The 16,077-nt window shown below is 38.8% G+C and overlaps 1 protein-coding gene across 1 annotated transcript in view; it reads left to right on the forward strand.

Moving 5' to 3' along the window:
• The first annotated feature begins 12,558 nt into the window (after positions 1-12,558).
• Positions 12,559-16,077, forward strand: part of LOC132887847 (spectrin beta chain, non-erythrocytic 4-like) — a 221,863-nt gene continuing 218,344 nt past the window's right edge. Inside the window, exons 1-3 of the mRNA XM_060923573.1 lie at positions 12,559-12,703; positions 13,974-14,125; positions 15,161-15,334. Coding sequence (XP_060779556.1) covers positions 12,559-12,703; positions 13,974-14,125; positions 15,161-15,334 — 471 coding nt within the window. The remainder of the gene's footprint in view (positions 12,704-13,973; positions 14,126-15,160; positions 15,335-16,077) is intronic.

Raw genomic sequence — 16,077 nt, forward strand, 5'->3', positions numbered from 1 at the left:
GGGGCGTGGTCAAGCGTCGGTCTGTGAATGGAGGGCAGAGTCAGGGAAGGTAAGTGGCAGAATCACTGCATCTGATGTGAATTAACCTGTGTTTGTGTGTCTTCCCCAGTGACCACGCCCTATAAAAGGAGAGGGAGAGCGGAGAAAGGGAGGTCTCTCCCGATCAGAATGGATGTGTGTGCGTGTGTGAGAGAGTGAATGAGCTGAAAAGCCACATATACCACAGAAAATAAAAGTTTCTGAGAAATCAGTTCTGGCCTGCTATGCTTCTGTGCTCCACCCACCTGCTCTGGTCTTACATGAGCTTTTTAGCTTTTTTCAGCTTTTTTCCCCCACTCACACGTTGTGGTCGGGGAGAGAGCTCCCTTTCTCTGCTCTCTCTCTCCTTTTATGCTCCATCCCTGTAACAAACACACACACACACAAACAATTGACAGCAGGCGGAAAGACTTAGCCACTTACCTTCCCTGACCCCGCCCTCCATTCACAGACTGCTGCTTGGCCACGCCCCCGCTACCACAGTGCATAAGTAAAACAAAGTTGCTGGATTACTGAAGCAGCATTGCTAATATCTCACCTGGCAAAGTTGACCCACATTGTTCTCCTTGGGTACCCAAACTTGCTAAGGTTTGCGCTACTTCTGATCTGGCTTTCTTGGCAGATCTTTCATTTATCCTGTTGCTTCTCAATGCTGTGAGATGAGTTTTCATCTTGATCTTTTCATGTCCTAATTTGAGTGTTGGTGCCCAGTCTGAATTTGTTTTATCGCTTAGGTTTGCCAGTGCTCCTACAAAGTGAGAAACAGAGTATTCATGCTAAAGCTCAAAAGTTCAATTTAATCAGCAGAAAACATAGCTTTAAATCGCAATGAACTCTTACCAGATATAAAGTGGTCATCACACACGTGGGTGTAATTGGCTTTTTCCTCAGTTAAGTCCTTATGATGTATATTTTTGAACCACAGTGCACGGCATTCTCTGGACAGTTCTTCATCTGTTTTATTGCCTTTTTTATTGAACTTTTATATATCACTTATACAGATAGACAACAATCAAAACAATAACATCCATAAAATAAACAGTCACAATTTCCACAAGACATTTCACATACTTCACACATTTAAAACAAACAACACACACAAACACTCAACTACACACGTCAATACAGCAGTTTCAAGTTGATTGTGCATTTTAACATTTAAGAAACTCTATTAAAGGTTTCCACACAGTCTCAAACTCTGCAGTCCTTCCCCTGGTTATATAAGTCATTCTTTCCAACACAATACAAGATGCCAACTCCCTTATCCACACTTGTATTGAGGGCACATCCATTTTTTTCCAAGATAGAGCGATCATCCTCCTGGCCTGTAGGAGTCCGAAATCAATTAAAGTTGACTCTTTAGGATTGACCATAAAGTTTTTTGGATATATACCAAGTATATAAATTTTTGCCTGATAAGGTACCTTCACTCCAACAATCTCAGATAAATTCAGAACAATTTCTTTCCAATATTTTTTTTATTTTTGGGCAGTCCCATACACAGTGGTACAGAGTACCCTTTCCTTCCAAGCACTTAAGGCATGTGTCCGGCACATCAGGGGACCATTGATTTAACTTAACCGGGGTAATGTATGTTCTCATCAACCATTTGTATTGTAAGAATTTAATTCTAGAACTGATAGATTGTTTTTGTGCTTTAAAACATGCCTTTTCCCAATCAGCCTTTTGCATGTCCTCCTGAATATCCAGTCTCCATGCCTCTAGCCTGTCGATGGTGGACTCTTTATCATATGACATCAAAGCTGTATAGAATAAAGAAATCTGTTTCCTCCCCTCTAGGTGCTGAAGTGTAAGGTCTTCAAGATGTGATAGTGGTGGTTCATTTACTACATTCTTATGTTTAGATAGAATAAAATGTTTCAATTACAGATACTTAAAAAAATGTTTTCTAGGAATAGGGTATGCTTGGCACATCTGATCAAATGTAAGAAGATTACCATCCATATAAAGGTCCTCTATTTTTTGCGCACCATTATCTGCTCAGATTTTGAATCCACTGTCTGCTCTTCCTGCTTTGAAATATGTATTGCCCCATATGGGGGAGAAACGAGAGATGGAAGGAGTGTCTCCAATATGCTGATGTGCTTTGTACCAGACGTCAACAGTGTTTCTGAGGAAAGGGTTCCCTGTTAATCTTTTTAGCTTCTTTGGGTCTGCAGAATACATATACAGCCTTAATGGGAGGTTTGGTACTGATGCCTGCTCAATATTCACCCAGGCTGGAGGGGCCTCCAGTGAGAAATAAAACATTGCAGAACGTACAGTAACTGGGCAGACCAATAATACAATTTCAAATTTGGAAGCCGTAGCCCTCCCTTCTCGTATGGCAAGTACAGCAATCTGAGCCTCAGTCTAGACTTTTTGTTGTTCCAAATGAATTTACCAAAAGTACTATTAAGCTTGTCAAAAAATGAACCTGGCAGTGGAAGTGATTGAAACAGGTATAAAAATTTTGATAATATACTCATTTTAAATCAGATTTATACGGCCAATCATTGATATGGGCAACGTCAACCACCGATCCAATGTCTCATTTACTTCGGCTGTTAGTGGATCATAGTTTGCTGGGATGATCATTTTAATTTCGGGTGTAATTTTGACACCAAGATAGGTGAATCCTTCCTTTGCATTAGAAAAGGGGGTTTTTATGATCGGTTTCAATCTCTCTTCTTTATTTAAAAACAGTATAGATGATTTTGCTTTATTAATGTTATACCCAGAGAACCGCCCAAACAGTTCAATCTGTTGTAAAAGATGTGGGACACTAATTGACAGTTTAGTTAAAAACACAATCATGTCGTCAGCACACAAGGATATTTTATGCTCCTGTTCTCCTAAACAAATGCCCGATATGCCCGCCTGTGTCCTTATTGCCATAGCCAGTGGCTCTATGGCCAATATAAATAACATAGGTGACAGAGGGCACCCCTGGCGAGTAGATCGCTCCAAGGTGACTGGTTTAGAGACTATACTATTTGTCAAGACACTGGCTGTTGGGCTTGTATATAAAATCTGAATCCATTTAAGAAATTTCTGTCCAAATCCATATCTCGGCAGAACATTAAATAAGTACGGTATGGCCATTCTATTCTATCAAAAGCTTGCCAAGCATCCAGTGAGAGTAATGCTGTATCTTTCGCATCAAATTTCTCCTGAATTATATTAAGAACTCGTCTAATATTGTGAAATCCTTGACGTTTTCGGACAAAACCATTCTGATCATTATGAACTATACATGGGATATAAGGGTCCAGTCTCTTTGCTAAGGCTTTACAAAGTATTTTTGTGTCACATCCGATAAGGCTTATTGGTCTAAATGAGGAGCATTCTATGGGTTTTTTTCCTGGTTTCAAAATCAATGTTATCATTGCTAGTCTTAAGGAGGGTTGGAAAGTTCCTGTTTGATAGGATTCTTCAAACATATTAATGAGTGGGATTAATAGTTTTTCTTTAAATGTTTTATAGAATTCAATTGGCAAACCATCAGGCCCTGGAACCTTGCCACTGTTAATATTTTGGATAGCCTGTGAAATTTCTTCAGTTGTCAAATCACCATCTAATTCATTTTTAGCATCTTCCGTCAGTGTCTGGAATTGAAACCCATCAAGAAATGTATCCCGTTCTTCTGCGGTTTAGGGGCATTCTGACCTATATAAGTTTTCATAAAATTCTCTAAAACTATTATTAATTTCCAATGGATCTATTGACAGGTTCCCCAAAGGAGTCATTATACTATTAATTGCTCTCTCAGACTGTATTTTTTTAACTCTCCATGCCAAAAGTTTCCCAGCTTTTTCCCCTTGATTGTAATAGGATTGTTTTAGCCACATTAAACTTTTTACAACTTTATCAACAGATAACTTATTATATTCATCTCTCAGAAGTAGCAAGCCTTTCTGTTTCCTTGGATCATCCCTTACATTTAGACTTATCTCTAAGGACTTAATTTGTTTTTCCAATGTTTCCATCATTACCCTTTGTTGTTTGGTCTTGGAGCTTGTGTAACTGATGATTTCTCCTCTAATGTATACCTTAAATGCTTCCCATCTCATGCTGGCACTGGTTTGATCTGTATTTAACTCAAAATAACTGTCTATTTTAGTTCCCACATATTTAACAAAGTCTGGGTCCTGGAACCATCTTACTTGCAATCGCCAATTAGGGGGGTTATGAACAAATTTCTCTATATGCATATTTAATGAAATAGCAGCGTGATCGCTTATTACTATGCTGTCATACCAACATCTTTTAATTTTTGACAAGAATTCCCTTGAGACAAGAAAGTAATCAATACGGGAACGAGACTTATGCATACTTGAGTGACAAGAATATTCTATTTTACCAGGATTCTGCTCTCGCCAAACTTCAACCAAATTTATGTCATCTACCGGTATATATTGCTTTAGTAATTTTCTTGTCTGTGCCTTATAAGTATCACAACCTGTAGAGCGATCCATTTCCTGGTTTAAAGTACAATTAAAGTCTCCTTCAATAATATAGAAGCCCTGTAAAGTAGACATAGTAAGGAAAAGATTTTCAAAAAATTTAGGATTATCCTCATTTGGGCCATATACACTAACTAAATTTAATGTGAGGGAGAGGATGTTACCATGCATAATGATGAATCTCCCAGCTGGGTCCTGGATTGTTTTTATAGGTTGGAATGGTATGCTTCTGTGAATTAAAATAAGTACACCTCTAGCATAATTATTGTATGATGCATGTATCACTCTACCAGGCCATCTATTCTGTATCGGTTGACAATCAGAGACTGTCAGATGAGTTTCTTGAAGAAAAATTATTTTTGACTTGAGCTGTTTGATCCTGTTTATAACCTGTTTCACTTTAGTCAGTTTCCGTAGCCCCCTAACATTCCAGCTCGTAATTTTTATATCAGAGATATTCTGAGTGACTGAGTGCTCCATATACAATGTGGTACAAGTCAGTTATACAGGGAAAAAGGAGTAAGAAATGTTTCTGCTGCATTGAGTGCACGACATACGGAAAGAAAAAAGAACACCATATATACACTTACACATATAGACATTTAAACACCTTGTTTCCCCTCCCTTACTCAGAACAGAACCTGGAGGGTTTATGCCGATCCACTCTACAGTATAGAGGAGTAACTAAACTACACGAACTAGCTCCATAGGCGACCAGAGGAGTCCACCAACCACGCACCTTGTATTCCAACAATATATAGTCAACTTACATTGTAAAATAATTTAAAATAAAGAAATTTAAAAAATAATAAATAATAAATAAATAAAAATACACTACCGTTCAAAAGTTTGAGGTCACCCAGACAATTTTGTGTTTTCCATGAAAAGTCACACTTTTATTTACCACCATAAGTTGTAAAATGAATAGAAAATATAGTCAAGACATTTTTCTGGCCATTTTGAGCATTTCATCGACCCCACAAATGTGATGCTCCAGAAACTCAATCTGCTCAAAGGAAGGTCGGTTTTATAGCTTCTCTAAAGAGCTAAACTGTTTTCAGCTGTGCTAACATGATTGTACAAGGGTTTTCTAATTATCCATTAGCCTTCTGAGGCAATGAGCAAACACATTGTACCATTAGAACACTGGAGTGATAGTTGCTGGAAATGGGCCTCTATACACCTATGTAGATATTGCACCAAAAACCAGACATTTGCAGCTAGAATAGTCATTTACCACATTAGCAATGTATAGAGTGTATTTCTGATTAGTTTAAAGTGATCTTCATTGAAAAGAACAGTGCTTTTCTTTCAAAAATAAGGAAATTTCAAAGTGACCCCAAACTTTTGAACGGTAGTGTATAATAAATAAAGTAGACAGAGTATGTATGTCAGTGTTGCCTGTTATAAATTCTCTTTCAGGTCCATAAGGTAATAATGATCATTAAATGAAATTAAGCGAAAAAATAGAAAGAAAATAAATAAATACAAAATAAATAAAAAGAAAAATAATAATAATAAAGAAAAACTCCTGGGACTCATTGCAGGGTTACACCATACCTCTTAAACAAGCAGTGTTAGCTGGTTTCCATGGTGAAAGTAGTAAACGGGCCTCACACCTCACTGCTGGCTTCATCCAATCCCTCAGACATGTTTACTGTGAAAGTCCTCCGCCTCTTTTGGTGATGAAAACGAGTGTATCCTCCCGTTATGGAGGACTCTCATTTTGCACAGGTTAAGCTGAAATCCACGAAAAGTTCCCTTTTCAATGGACATTTTCTTTATTGCGTTGAATCCAAAGCGCTGTTGCATGGTCTCGGCTGAGAGGTCCTGGACGAAAAAAAGTTTGTTTCCCTCATGCATGATGTCACGCTGTTTAACGGAGCGAAAAACAAACTCTCGGTCTTGAAATTTCAGGAACCGAATGAGAACCGCTCTATCCTGGTTTGGTTTCGGTGGCGCTAGGGTTTGGTGGGCTCTCTCTAGGATGAAGGTTCTGTCGGTGTCCAGCTCCAGCCAGCGAGGCAGCATGCTCTGTATGAAATCGAGTAGCGTTTGGTTGCTTTCAGTGCCCTCCCGTAGACCGAACAACTGCAGGTTATTCCTTCGACTTCGATTTTCAAGGTCTTAGTTTCCAGAATGGCGATCCGCTTCATAGCGTTGGTCAAGTCAGCGGCATTTTTTTCCAGCTGCTCCTCTGCTGACACTATTCAGTTTTCAGCTTCTTCCATATGGGTGGTGTTAGTAGCTACATTTCGCTTCACTTCTGACATACTGTTTTCCAAAGCAGTGACAGAGTTAGCCATCTTACCCAAGCGGTCATCTATACTGTCTAGTTTAGACCCGAACTCAGAGCGAAGTGACTTAAGTTCATTAAGCACCGCCAACAGGTCCGCCATGCTACTTGTACTTTCTTCGTTTCGTTTAGCCGGTGGAGTGCTGATTTTCGGCCTCTGGGAACCGCGTTTTCAAGTGAAAAGTCACTGTCTTTGACTGTAGCAGTTTTAGACATAGTCCCAGTTCAATTGGTATTGTTGACTTACGGTTTTAAAGTTATTTAATGCGTAGTTGTACAGAGCATCCACATTAAGCCGCCATCTTGGTCCGTTGCCCCCACTGTTCTCTCTTTATTGCCATTTTTAATTATTTTGGGAATTCTAAAGAACTATTTCTCTCTGTCATGAGTAGCATTATTACGGCAATTATATCCTGCAAAAAAAGTAGGCATTGTCTTTCTTCAAAGGCAATGAAATCAAAAGAAAACCACGAAGCATTGCAACAGCTCACATGTAAAGTGCTGGTTGTTGTTTATCATCCAACATGGCGGACTTCTGGGCTGGGATGTCAAGCGTGACGTCACTTCCACATGAAGAATGTAGAACATTTGCATGGCAGCATGCTGTCGCTGCTGCGTGGGGATAGCAAGAGAAAATTAAACAAAAGACCACTTTTTCAAGATTGACAAGTCTTTTTATTAGTATAACAGCAAGTTTTACAGGCGTGTTGGCAATATTGTGGGTGTAACGGTAAGAAAACACTGCGTAATGGCCCAATACACTGAAAAAACCTAGTTAGAACCCTAGTGTAGTGCCCTTTAGCCTGGAGTGGGTTTACACATAAGCAATACTGCCCTACATTTCGGGAGTCACTTGATATTCTTTGTATTTAGACATTTGTCTCTGCAGCTTGGGTCCCCCTCGACATGCCACACACTGTTAATTGTTGCGGCTGCTTTTTTTTTAACCTGGAATCCCACTAATTAACAGTTTGTTTTCAAGTGGACATTCCTCTCTCCCAAACATCTCTTTTTCTAGACATCTGTTGAATTATCCTCAAGTCCATGTAGTACTAATTGGGTAGTCACTGCTAACCATGCTACAGGACTTACATTCATCAATTTTGGTGTCTAGTGGAAGGCAAGGGAGGGTACTCGCTATGCACTCACTGCCTTGGTATTGGCCATCTTAAAGAACCAGCTAAACTTTGTGACTGCTGTCTTTAAAAACCTAAAGCTATTGTAGTGTTTCGTCTGACTAAATCAAAGAAGAAAAAAAAGAGTAATGTAGTCCCCCATTGTTGTTGTTGTGCTTGGCAGACTAGCAGGGATGGCTACTGAAGCTAGTGTGGTACTTTGTGATGTAATGACATGGCTCTCTAGCCTGTGGAAAAGCAAACCAGTTTTTTGAAGGTTTGCAAGTTGAATCAGCACTAGCAGCAACCCAGAAATAGCACCTTGTTGTTGGTGGTGGAAAGGGGGTACTTGTGGCCTGAAGATGGCCTAAAAGAGCTTCCCAATGCTGCTTTTACTGCTTATGGACAAGAAGACTTGGCACCCTCAGTTAGGTTGCCTGTGTCTGAGGGTCTGACTTTTAGGAATGAATTTTCAACTGTGGACCACAATCTGTCAATTTAGGAAACAGTTATGAATGCAAGAACCTTTTGTATGCTTACATACAAGGGTCATATATGCCCTTAAATGGAAATTGTTCTGCAAATGGTGTTCACTTTATTGGCTAACTGTGTGCATTGTCTGATTCATAGGATTGTGACCTTTCCCAAGGGATTGGTGACAAGTCCCCATGAAACCTAAAGGTGTATGCAACAGTCCTTGCACAACTGCACAGTGGATGGCTTCTGTCTAGGGTCCCACAGGCTTATTACTGCTTATTATAGGCTTATTATAAGTGATCCATATGCCCTTGGTTATAGAACCATTTAAAGTTCTGCTTAAAGTAAATTGGGTATCATTGAAAATTGCCTTCCAGCTAAGTCACTTCAGCTAAGAGGATTGGGGAGAGGTATGCTGTGGGCATAAGCTTACCTTGCATGCTTATATTGCCTGGAGTGACCTTTTGTCTGAATCAAGGTTTCTGCCCAAGATAATATTACCTATCCTTGTGACTCAGTCTACTGACCTTGTTGCCTTGGAGAGTAAGTCAGCAGAATGTTGTCCTGTGTTCTTATTTAGACTGTTTGAAAGCCACTTATTCCTTAGGCCCCATGAACATGGGGGATCAGATCATGTGAGCAGTACTAAGTACAGGTGCGAGAGTCAAATGTGCCTTGGTCTATTGTGATCCGATTATTCAAACCACATTTGGAGATGGTCTGGGACGCATGTGGCCACATCACATTTGTAGAATGAGTGTGAAACCTTCTCACTGTGCCCTGGACAGCAGTTTAGGGGCCAACTATTCGATTGCATCATCATTGTCCTAGCCAGAAAGGTGTAACCATTGTGGGACCGTTTGGAAATCAAGCTAAACTGTACAGCTTTCTACTGTTTAGTTAATAGATAAACACAATGCTGTAACAGCAGAGACAAAAGCAGCTGCTTTTCATAGCTTCATTCCTCGTCTCATCTCTCATTTATTTATAAGTTTTGTTAGCAGATTTAAAGACACTGTAAAGAACACTCTAAAGGCTAGTGGTGTTCTAGACCTTTGGTGTTCCACTGTAGAAAACAGGCAGGAGTGGAGAAGATTAACAAGTGTTATATGTGAGAAATATAACGAGAAGAGGGGAGAAATGCAGATGAGGAACTGTGTAGTACCCGTTTTGTGGGATTTGAGGCATATTCTTCTTCTTCTTCTTCTTCTTCTTCTTCTTCTTCTTCTTCTTCTTCTCTTCTTCTTATTATTATTATTATCATCAGTAGTAGTAGTAGTCATAGTAGTAGTGAAATATTTTCCAAGTGTAACTTATCATATGGTGTTGTAGGTCAGTCTCTGAAAGGGTCCAAAGAGGCTCAAAGCAAAATGTGTGATGTGTGTATGTGTCTGTGCGCGCGCGCGTGCGTCATGATTACTGGGGGATGGGAGTTGTGGTATTTCAGACTTGGGGGGGGGGGGGGGGGGGGGAATGTGCTCTAATATCTCATAACAGTGAATACACACACACACACTTGTTTTGATTACTGTTAGAAACAAATTTTATTAGACTAGATTAGACACAATTTGTTATCAATATTTAATATAAAAATACTTATCAAGATACAATTTTAAATGAATCGTCATGAGACAGCACATTAGATAAAAGATCATTCTGACCTAATTTTAAGAGAAAACAATGTAAATTGTAGTGAATACTATGAAATAAATCCACTTACGCATCTTTCTCACTCACATTTTGCAGAGGAGAAAAGAGTAAATGTTACCCAGTTGTAGCACGAGTATAAAAATTTTATTTTAGATCTGTTAGAGTAGTTAAAGTGGAATACGTATCTCTACTAGTTTGTTTCACTGTAATATTAAAGCTTCTCTAGAAGTCCCTATCCCTAGTCCCTATCCATAGCCTTATCTTTCAGGGCTCGATGGTATGTTTCAAGGTTCATGTGTTCACAAATCCCTATCGTGTATCGTGTTATTCCTATGTTTAGCTCTATATGCATTGCCCAAATTTCTTTCCACATGAACCTAATATTCATTCTACTTGTGTTTTCAGATATTTAAAATTGTGCCTTTTAAATGACATTAGAAAACATGTAAATTGCTACCCAAGGGGGTTTTGAGAAATGACCTTTGGTGACCCCATAATCAGTTCTCCAACTTGCCATACTGAGGGAACATAAATATGTTTCCCCTAATGCTAGTTAGCAAGTTATCAAATTTAGACCTCACCTCATGCTGCTCTGTGTTACATTTTGGACAAAATGAAAGTAAAAGTAAAATAAGCAGAACAAAACATTTGAGAAATACTGTACACTATATGGCCAAAAGTACAACCCCGATTCCAAAAAAGTTGGGACAAAGTACAAATTGTAAATAAAAACGGAATGCAATGATGTGGAAGTTTCAAAATTCCATATTTTATTCAGAATAGAACATAGATGATATATCAAATGTTTAAACTGAGAAAATGTATCATTTAAAGAGAAACATTAGGTGATTTTAAATTTCATGACAACAACACATCTCAAAAAAGTTGGGACAAGGCCATGTTTACCACTGTGAGACATCCCCTTTTCTCTTTACAACAGTCTGTAAACGTCTGGGGACTGAGGAGACAAGTTGCTCAAGTTTAGGGATAGGAATGTTAACTCATTCTTGTCTAATGCAGGATTCTAGTTGCTCAACTGTCTTAGGTCTTTTTTGTCGTATCTTCCGTTTTATGATGCGCCAAATGTTTTCTATGGGTGAAAGATCTGGACTGCAGGCTGGCCAGTTCAGTACCCGGACCCTTCTTCTACGCAGCCATGATGCTGTAATTGATGCAGTATGTGGTTTGGCATTGTCATGTTGGAAAATGCAAGGTCTTCCCTGAAAGAGACATCGTCTGGATGGGAGCATATGTTGCTCTAGAACCTGGATATACCTTTCAGCATTGATGGTGTCTTTCCAGATGTGTAAGCTGCCCATGCCACACGCACTAATGCAACCCCATACCATCAGAGATGCAGGCTTCTGAACTGAGCGCTAATAACAACTTGGGTCGTCCTTCCCCTCTTTAGTCCGAATGACACGGTGTCCCTGATTTCCATAAAGAACTTCAAATTTTGATTTGTCTGACCACAGAACAGTTTTCCACTTTGGCACAGTCCATTTTAAATGAGCCTTGGCCCAGAGAAGACATCTGCGCTTCTGGATCATGTTTAGAAACGGCTTCTTCTTTGAACTATAGAGTTTTAGCTGGCAACGGCGGATGGCACGGTGAATTGTGTTCACAGATAATGTTCTCTGTAAATATTCCTGAGCCCATTTTGTGATTTCCAATACAGAAGCATGCCTGTATGTGATGCAGTGCCGTCTAAGGGCCCGAAGATCACGGGCACCCAGTATGGTTTTCCGGCCTTGACTCTTACGCACAGAGATTCTTCCAGATTCTCTGAATCTTTTGATGATATTATGCACTGTAGATGATGATATGTTCAAACTCTTTGCAATTTTACACTGTCGAACTCCTTTCTGATATTGCTCCACTATTTGTCAGCGCAGAATTAGGGGGATTGGTGATCCTCTTCCCATCTTTACTTCTGAGAGCCGCTGCCACACAAAGATGCTCTTTTTATACCCAGTCATGTTAATGACCTATTGCCAATTGACCTAATGAGTTGCAATTTGGTCCTCCAGCTGTTCCTTTTTTGTACCTTTAACTTTTCCAGCCTCTTATTGCCCCTGTCCCAACTTTTTTGAGATGTGTTGCTGTCATGAAATTTCAAATGAGCCAATATTTGGCATGAAATTTCAAAATGTCTCACTTTCGACGTTTGATATGTTGTCTATGTTCTATTGTGAATACAATATCAGTTTTTGAGATTTGTAAATTATTGCATTCCATTTTTATTTACAATTTGCACTTTGTCCCAACTTTTTTGGAATCGGGGTTGTATGTGGACACCTGACCCTCACAGCCATACGTGGGTCTTCCCTAAACCGATGCCACAAAGTTGGAAGCACACAGTTGTCTAAAATGTCTTTGTATGCTGTAGCATTAAGATTTCCCTTCACTGGAAATAATATCAGTTAGAATATTTTCTAAAATATTTTGTTCGGGTCTGTTCTGTGTGTGAGTCATTTTGTGTATTCTGTACAGGGTTTTTGGAGAAACGGGCACAATGGCCAGTGCCGCTACGGATTTGGACAATGCTGAAGCCCAGAGACAATTAAACAACAACAACCGGCCCAGCAGCACAGGATTTTGGGAAAGCGAAACCACTAGTGCTAAACTGTTTGAATGCTCACGCATTAAAGCACTAGCAGGTGGGGAAAAATGTTACATTTTAATTAAATTCATAGAGACAAACAGACACATAGAGAAAAACAACCATTCACACCTACAGTCAATTTAGAGCCACCAATTAGCCTAACCTGCATGTCTTTGGGGGGAAACCAGAGCACCCAGAGGAAATCCACACAGACATGGGAGAACATGCAAACTCCACACAGAAAGGTCCCCATTGGCCACTGGGCTCGAACTCAGAACCTTCTTGCTATGAGGCAACAGTGCTAACCACTACACCACCATGCCACTGTTGTTTGTCGCTATGTGTCAGCCCTGTGATGATCTGGTGACTTGTCCAGGGTGTACCCCGCCTCTCACCCATAGTCAGCTGGGATAGGCTCCAGCTTGCCCGTGACCCTGCACAGGAAAAGTGGTTATGGATAATTAATGGATTAATTAAATTCAGCTTTATCAGCTCTATCATCCTTAAATTGTAGAGAGCTTCTCAGCTTGGATCCATTCTTACACAGCTAGGCTGTTTTTGTTAGCTTTTGTAGCAGCTAACATAAATAGCTAACTACTTAGCTAATGCAACAACTTCTAATGATTTACAGATACAAATACGACTGTTAATCAGAGTGGCAAAGTAAATATTAGCTATGAGACATGCACAAAACTCATGTAATAGTATTCTTCAGTTGAAGACATCCTGACATGTTTTATGAAGCTCTGATCTGGTGAACAGAATCATGGGATTGCTTCCTTCAATATGTCCAAAACAAAGACTTTTAGAAGATAGTTCTTATGCTTTATGCTTCCATTTTCTTTTCTTTATTAACAGTGCTCATAGTTTATTAGAAGTAGTTTGGTTCACTTTATCTAGCTAACATTTACTTAGCTAACATAACCTGACCAGACAAAAAGCCTAACTTTCTCTTTATTCATCCTCTATAACCTGGTGAGAGTCATGGTGGATCTTTTAGTAAGTGTTAATTAGCTAGATAAACCAGTACAACATCAAGTACTATCTGAAAGTCTAAAAAGTATTTACATTTAAGTCAGTGTGTCTTAATTGTGTAATGAGCACACTATTGCCTCATGATTTTTTTTTTCCAGGAAAAGGATAGAGTATATCGGATAATAATTGGGGTTTTATTATTCTAATTACATGTCTTCTTGGAATAACATGTCAAGAGGTCTTAGATCCAGATTTTACATACAGTATGTGCACTTGGTACTAAAATGTTTTTTATTGATGTAATGACAATTATGTTATCCTGTCAAGTTGCAAATCGGTTTCTTTTCTAGACGAAAGGGATGCAGTGCAGAAGAAAACCTTCACTAAGTGGGTGAACTCTCACCTGGCTCGTGTATCCTGCCGCATCGCTGATCTGTATAATGATCTGAGAGATGGTTACATGCTCACCAGGCTACTGGAAGTGCTTTCTGGAGAACTACTGGTCAGTTTATTAAAGCACTAAATTCTCCTAAATGCAGTACATTTTTACTCTTTTACATTTTACCACTCATCTTTTATTCAGGGTCATTGTGACCCATTTAACATTGTGTTTTAAAAAATGATTAATACTGCAGAAAACATGTCCAGGTCATTTTAAAATTTAAATGGTATTTTGGATCTAACAGATAAGCCACTAACTGTGGCTTATTTGCAAATATTTTGTTGTCATTTAAGAGAATTACTGTAACACAATTAAACACAAACTGCAGGCACAATTATGTTAGGAAAATCCTGCTTCTTTGAGTGTTTGAGTTATTTTCTCATTAATACATCCTAATGTTATGATGGTTGGCCTTCCGTGTGTGTGTGTGTGTGTGTTATCATTGTTACCAATACAATATTTCTAGTTTCTTTGGTGGACCAAATGAATCAAAACATGCTTATGCAATTGACTTAGACTTACTAATTAAACTGAGTGACTATAAGCATGATGGTTAATTAGGCCAATTTAATGGTACTGTGCAAACATCTTAGGCAACTTATGTTTTAGTACAAAGTTTTGGGATAGATATTTATTTTATGATTTCTGCATTATTGAGTCAGTATGAAAACATCTTATATTTCCAAACATTACTTTTCCAAAAAGTTACATAAAAAAAGAAGTAAATGCAACAGTCAGAGTTTCCAGAAGTACTGTGCCAGATTCATCAAGATGCTCAGCAAAACTTACCAGCTAATTTCCTTATACAGTAAAACTACACAAAATGTACCTGAGAGTACTGATGCATTTCTTTAAAGAAAAGCATCATCACACCAAATATATCTTTGTTTAGTCTTAGTTTATTACTGTTTACTGCTTTTTTATCATATTTTTAATGTCAAAATGATAAATGTTATTATTTTAGAAGCCATCTTAGCTTATTAGCATTATTTTGCATGTGTTTAAGCTTATTAGCATTATTCTGCATGGTACTGTATATCTGTCTTTATCTATCTAACTATTTTTTAACCTACCCACACGCTTTTCTATCCTAAGCCTCGACCTACTAGAGGAAGAATGCGAATCCACTGTCTGGAGAATGTGGACAAAGCCCTGCAGTTCCTCAAAGAGCAGAGAGTTCATCTGGAGAACGTTGGATCTCACGATATTGTTGATGGCAACCATCGTCTTACACTCGGTCTCATCTGGACCATTATCCTTCGCTTCCAGGTAGGAGAACATCAGTAAAGGCCTCGCATTATGAGCCGAAAGATTTGTTCTTAACCTGACCAAATTCAGATGTTCAGATATGAAAGTGATTCCTGTACTGTAGCTGTATCGAAAATCACATATAGGTGAAGCCAGAAGTTTACATACATCAAAGATATTGATTTTAAGCCTCAGTTTTTTTCACAACTTCACACTTTTTAAGTTAGCAAAGGAAATATACTGTATAGGAAGTCAACTAGGGCATCTATGTTGTTCACATCAAAGGTAATTTTAAAACAGTCAGCTTTAATTCACTATATCAGAATTACAGTGGGTCAAGTTGACTGTCTGTTTAAAAAAGTCTGGAAGATTACAGAAATTAATGCATTGGCTTTAGAAACTTCTGATTGGTCAATGGCATAATTAGGAGTTAATTGGAAGTGCACCTGTGCTTGTATTTAAGGGCCTACCTTTAGAGCTAATGCCCTTGATACCACTGGAAAACACAAGCAACTCAGGCAAGACCTCAGGAAAAATTAAGTCAGGTTCTTCCTGAGGTACAATTTCCTGAAGGTACCATGAGCATATGTACAAACAATTGTATGCAAATCTAAAAACCTTTGGACCACACAGACACTGTATCATTCAGGAAAGAGGCACAATTTAACTTCCAGGGATGAACAAACTTTGTACCAAAATGTTGCAAGCCAAGACAACAACCGGTGAAAGAGTTGGAAGCATCAGGTGCCAAAGTATGTACACTC

Source organism: Neoarius graeffei, chromosome 6 (assembly GCF_027579695.1).
Source record: "Neoarius graeffei isolate fNeoGra1 chromosome 6, fNeoGra1.pri, whole genome shotgun sequence".
Taxonomy (NCBI): domain Eukaryota; kingdom Metazoa; phylum Chordata; class Actinopteri; order Siluriformes; family Ariidae; genus Neoarius; species Neoarius graeffei.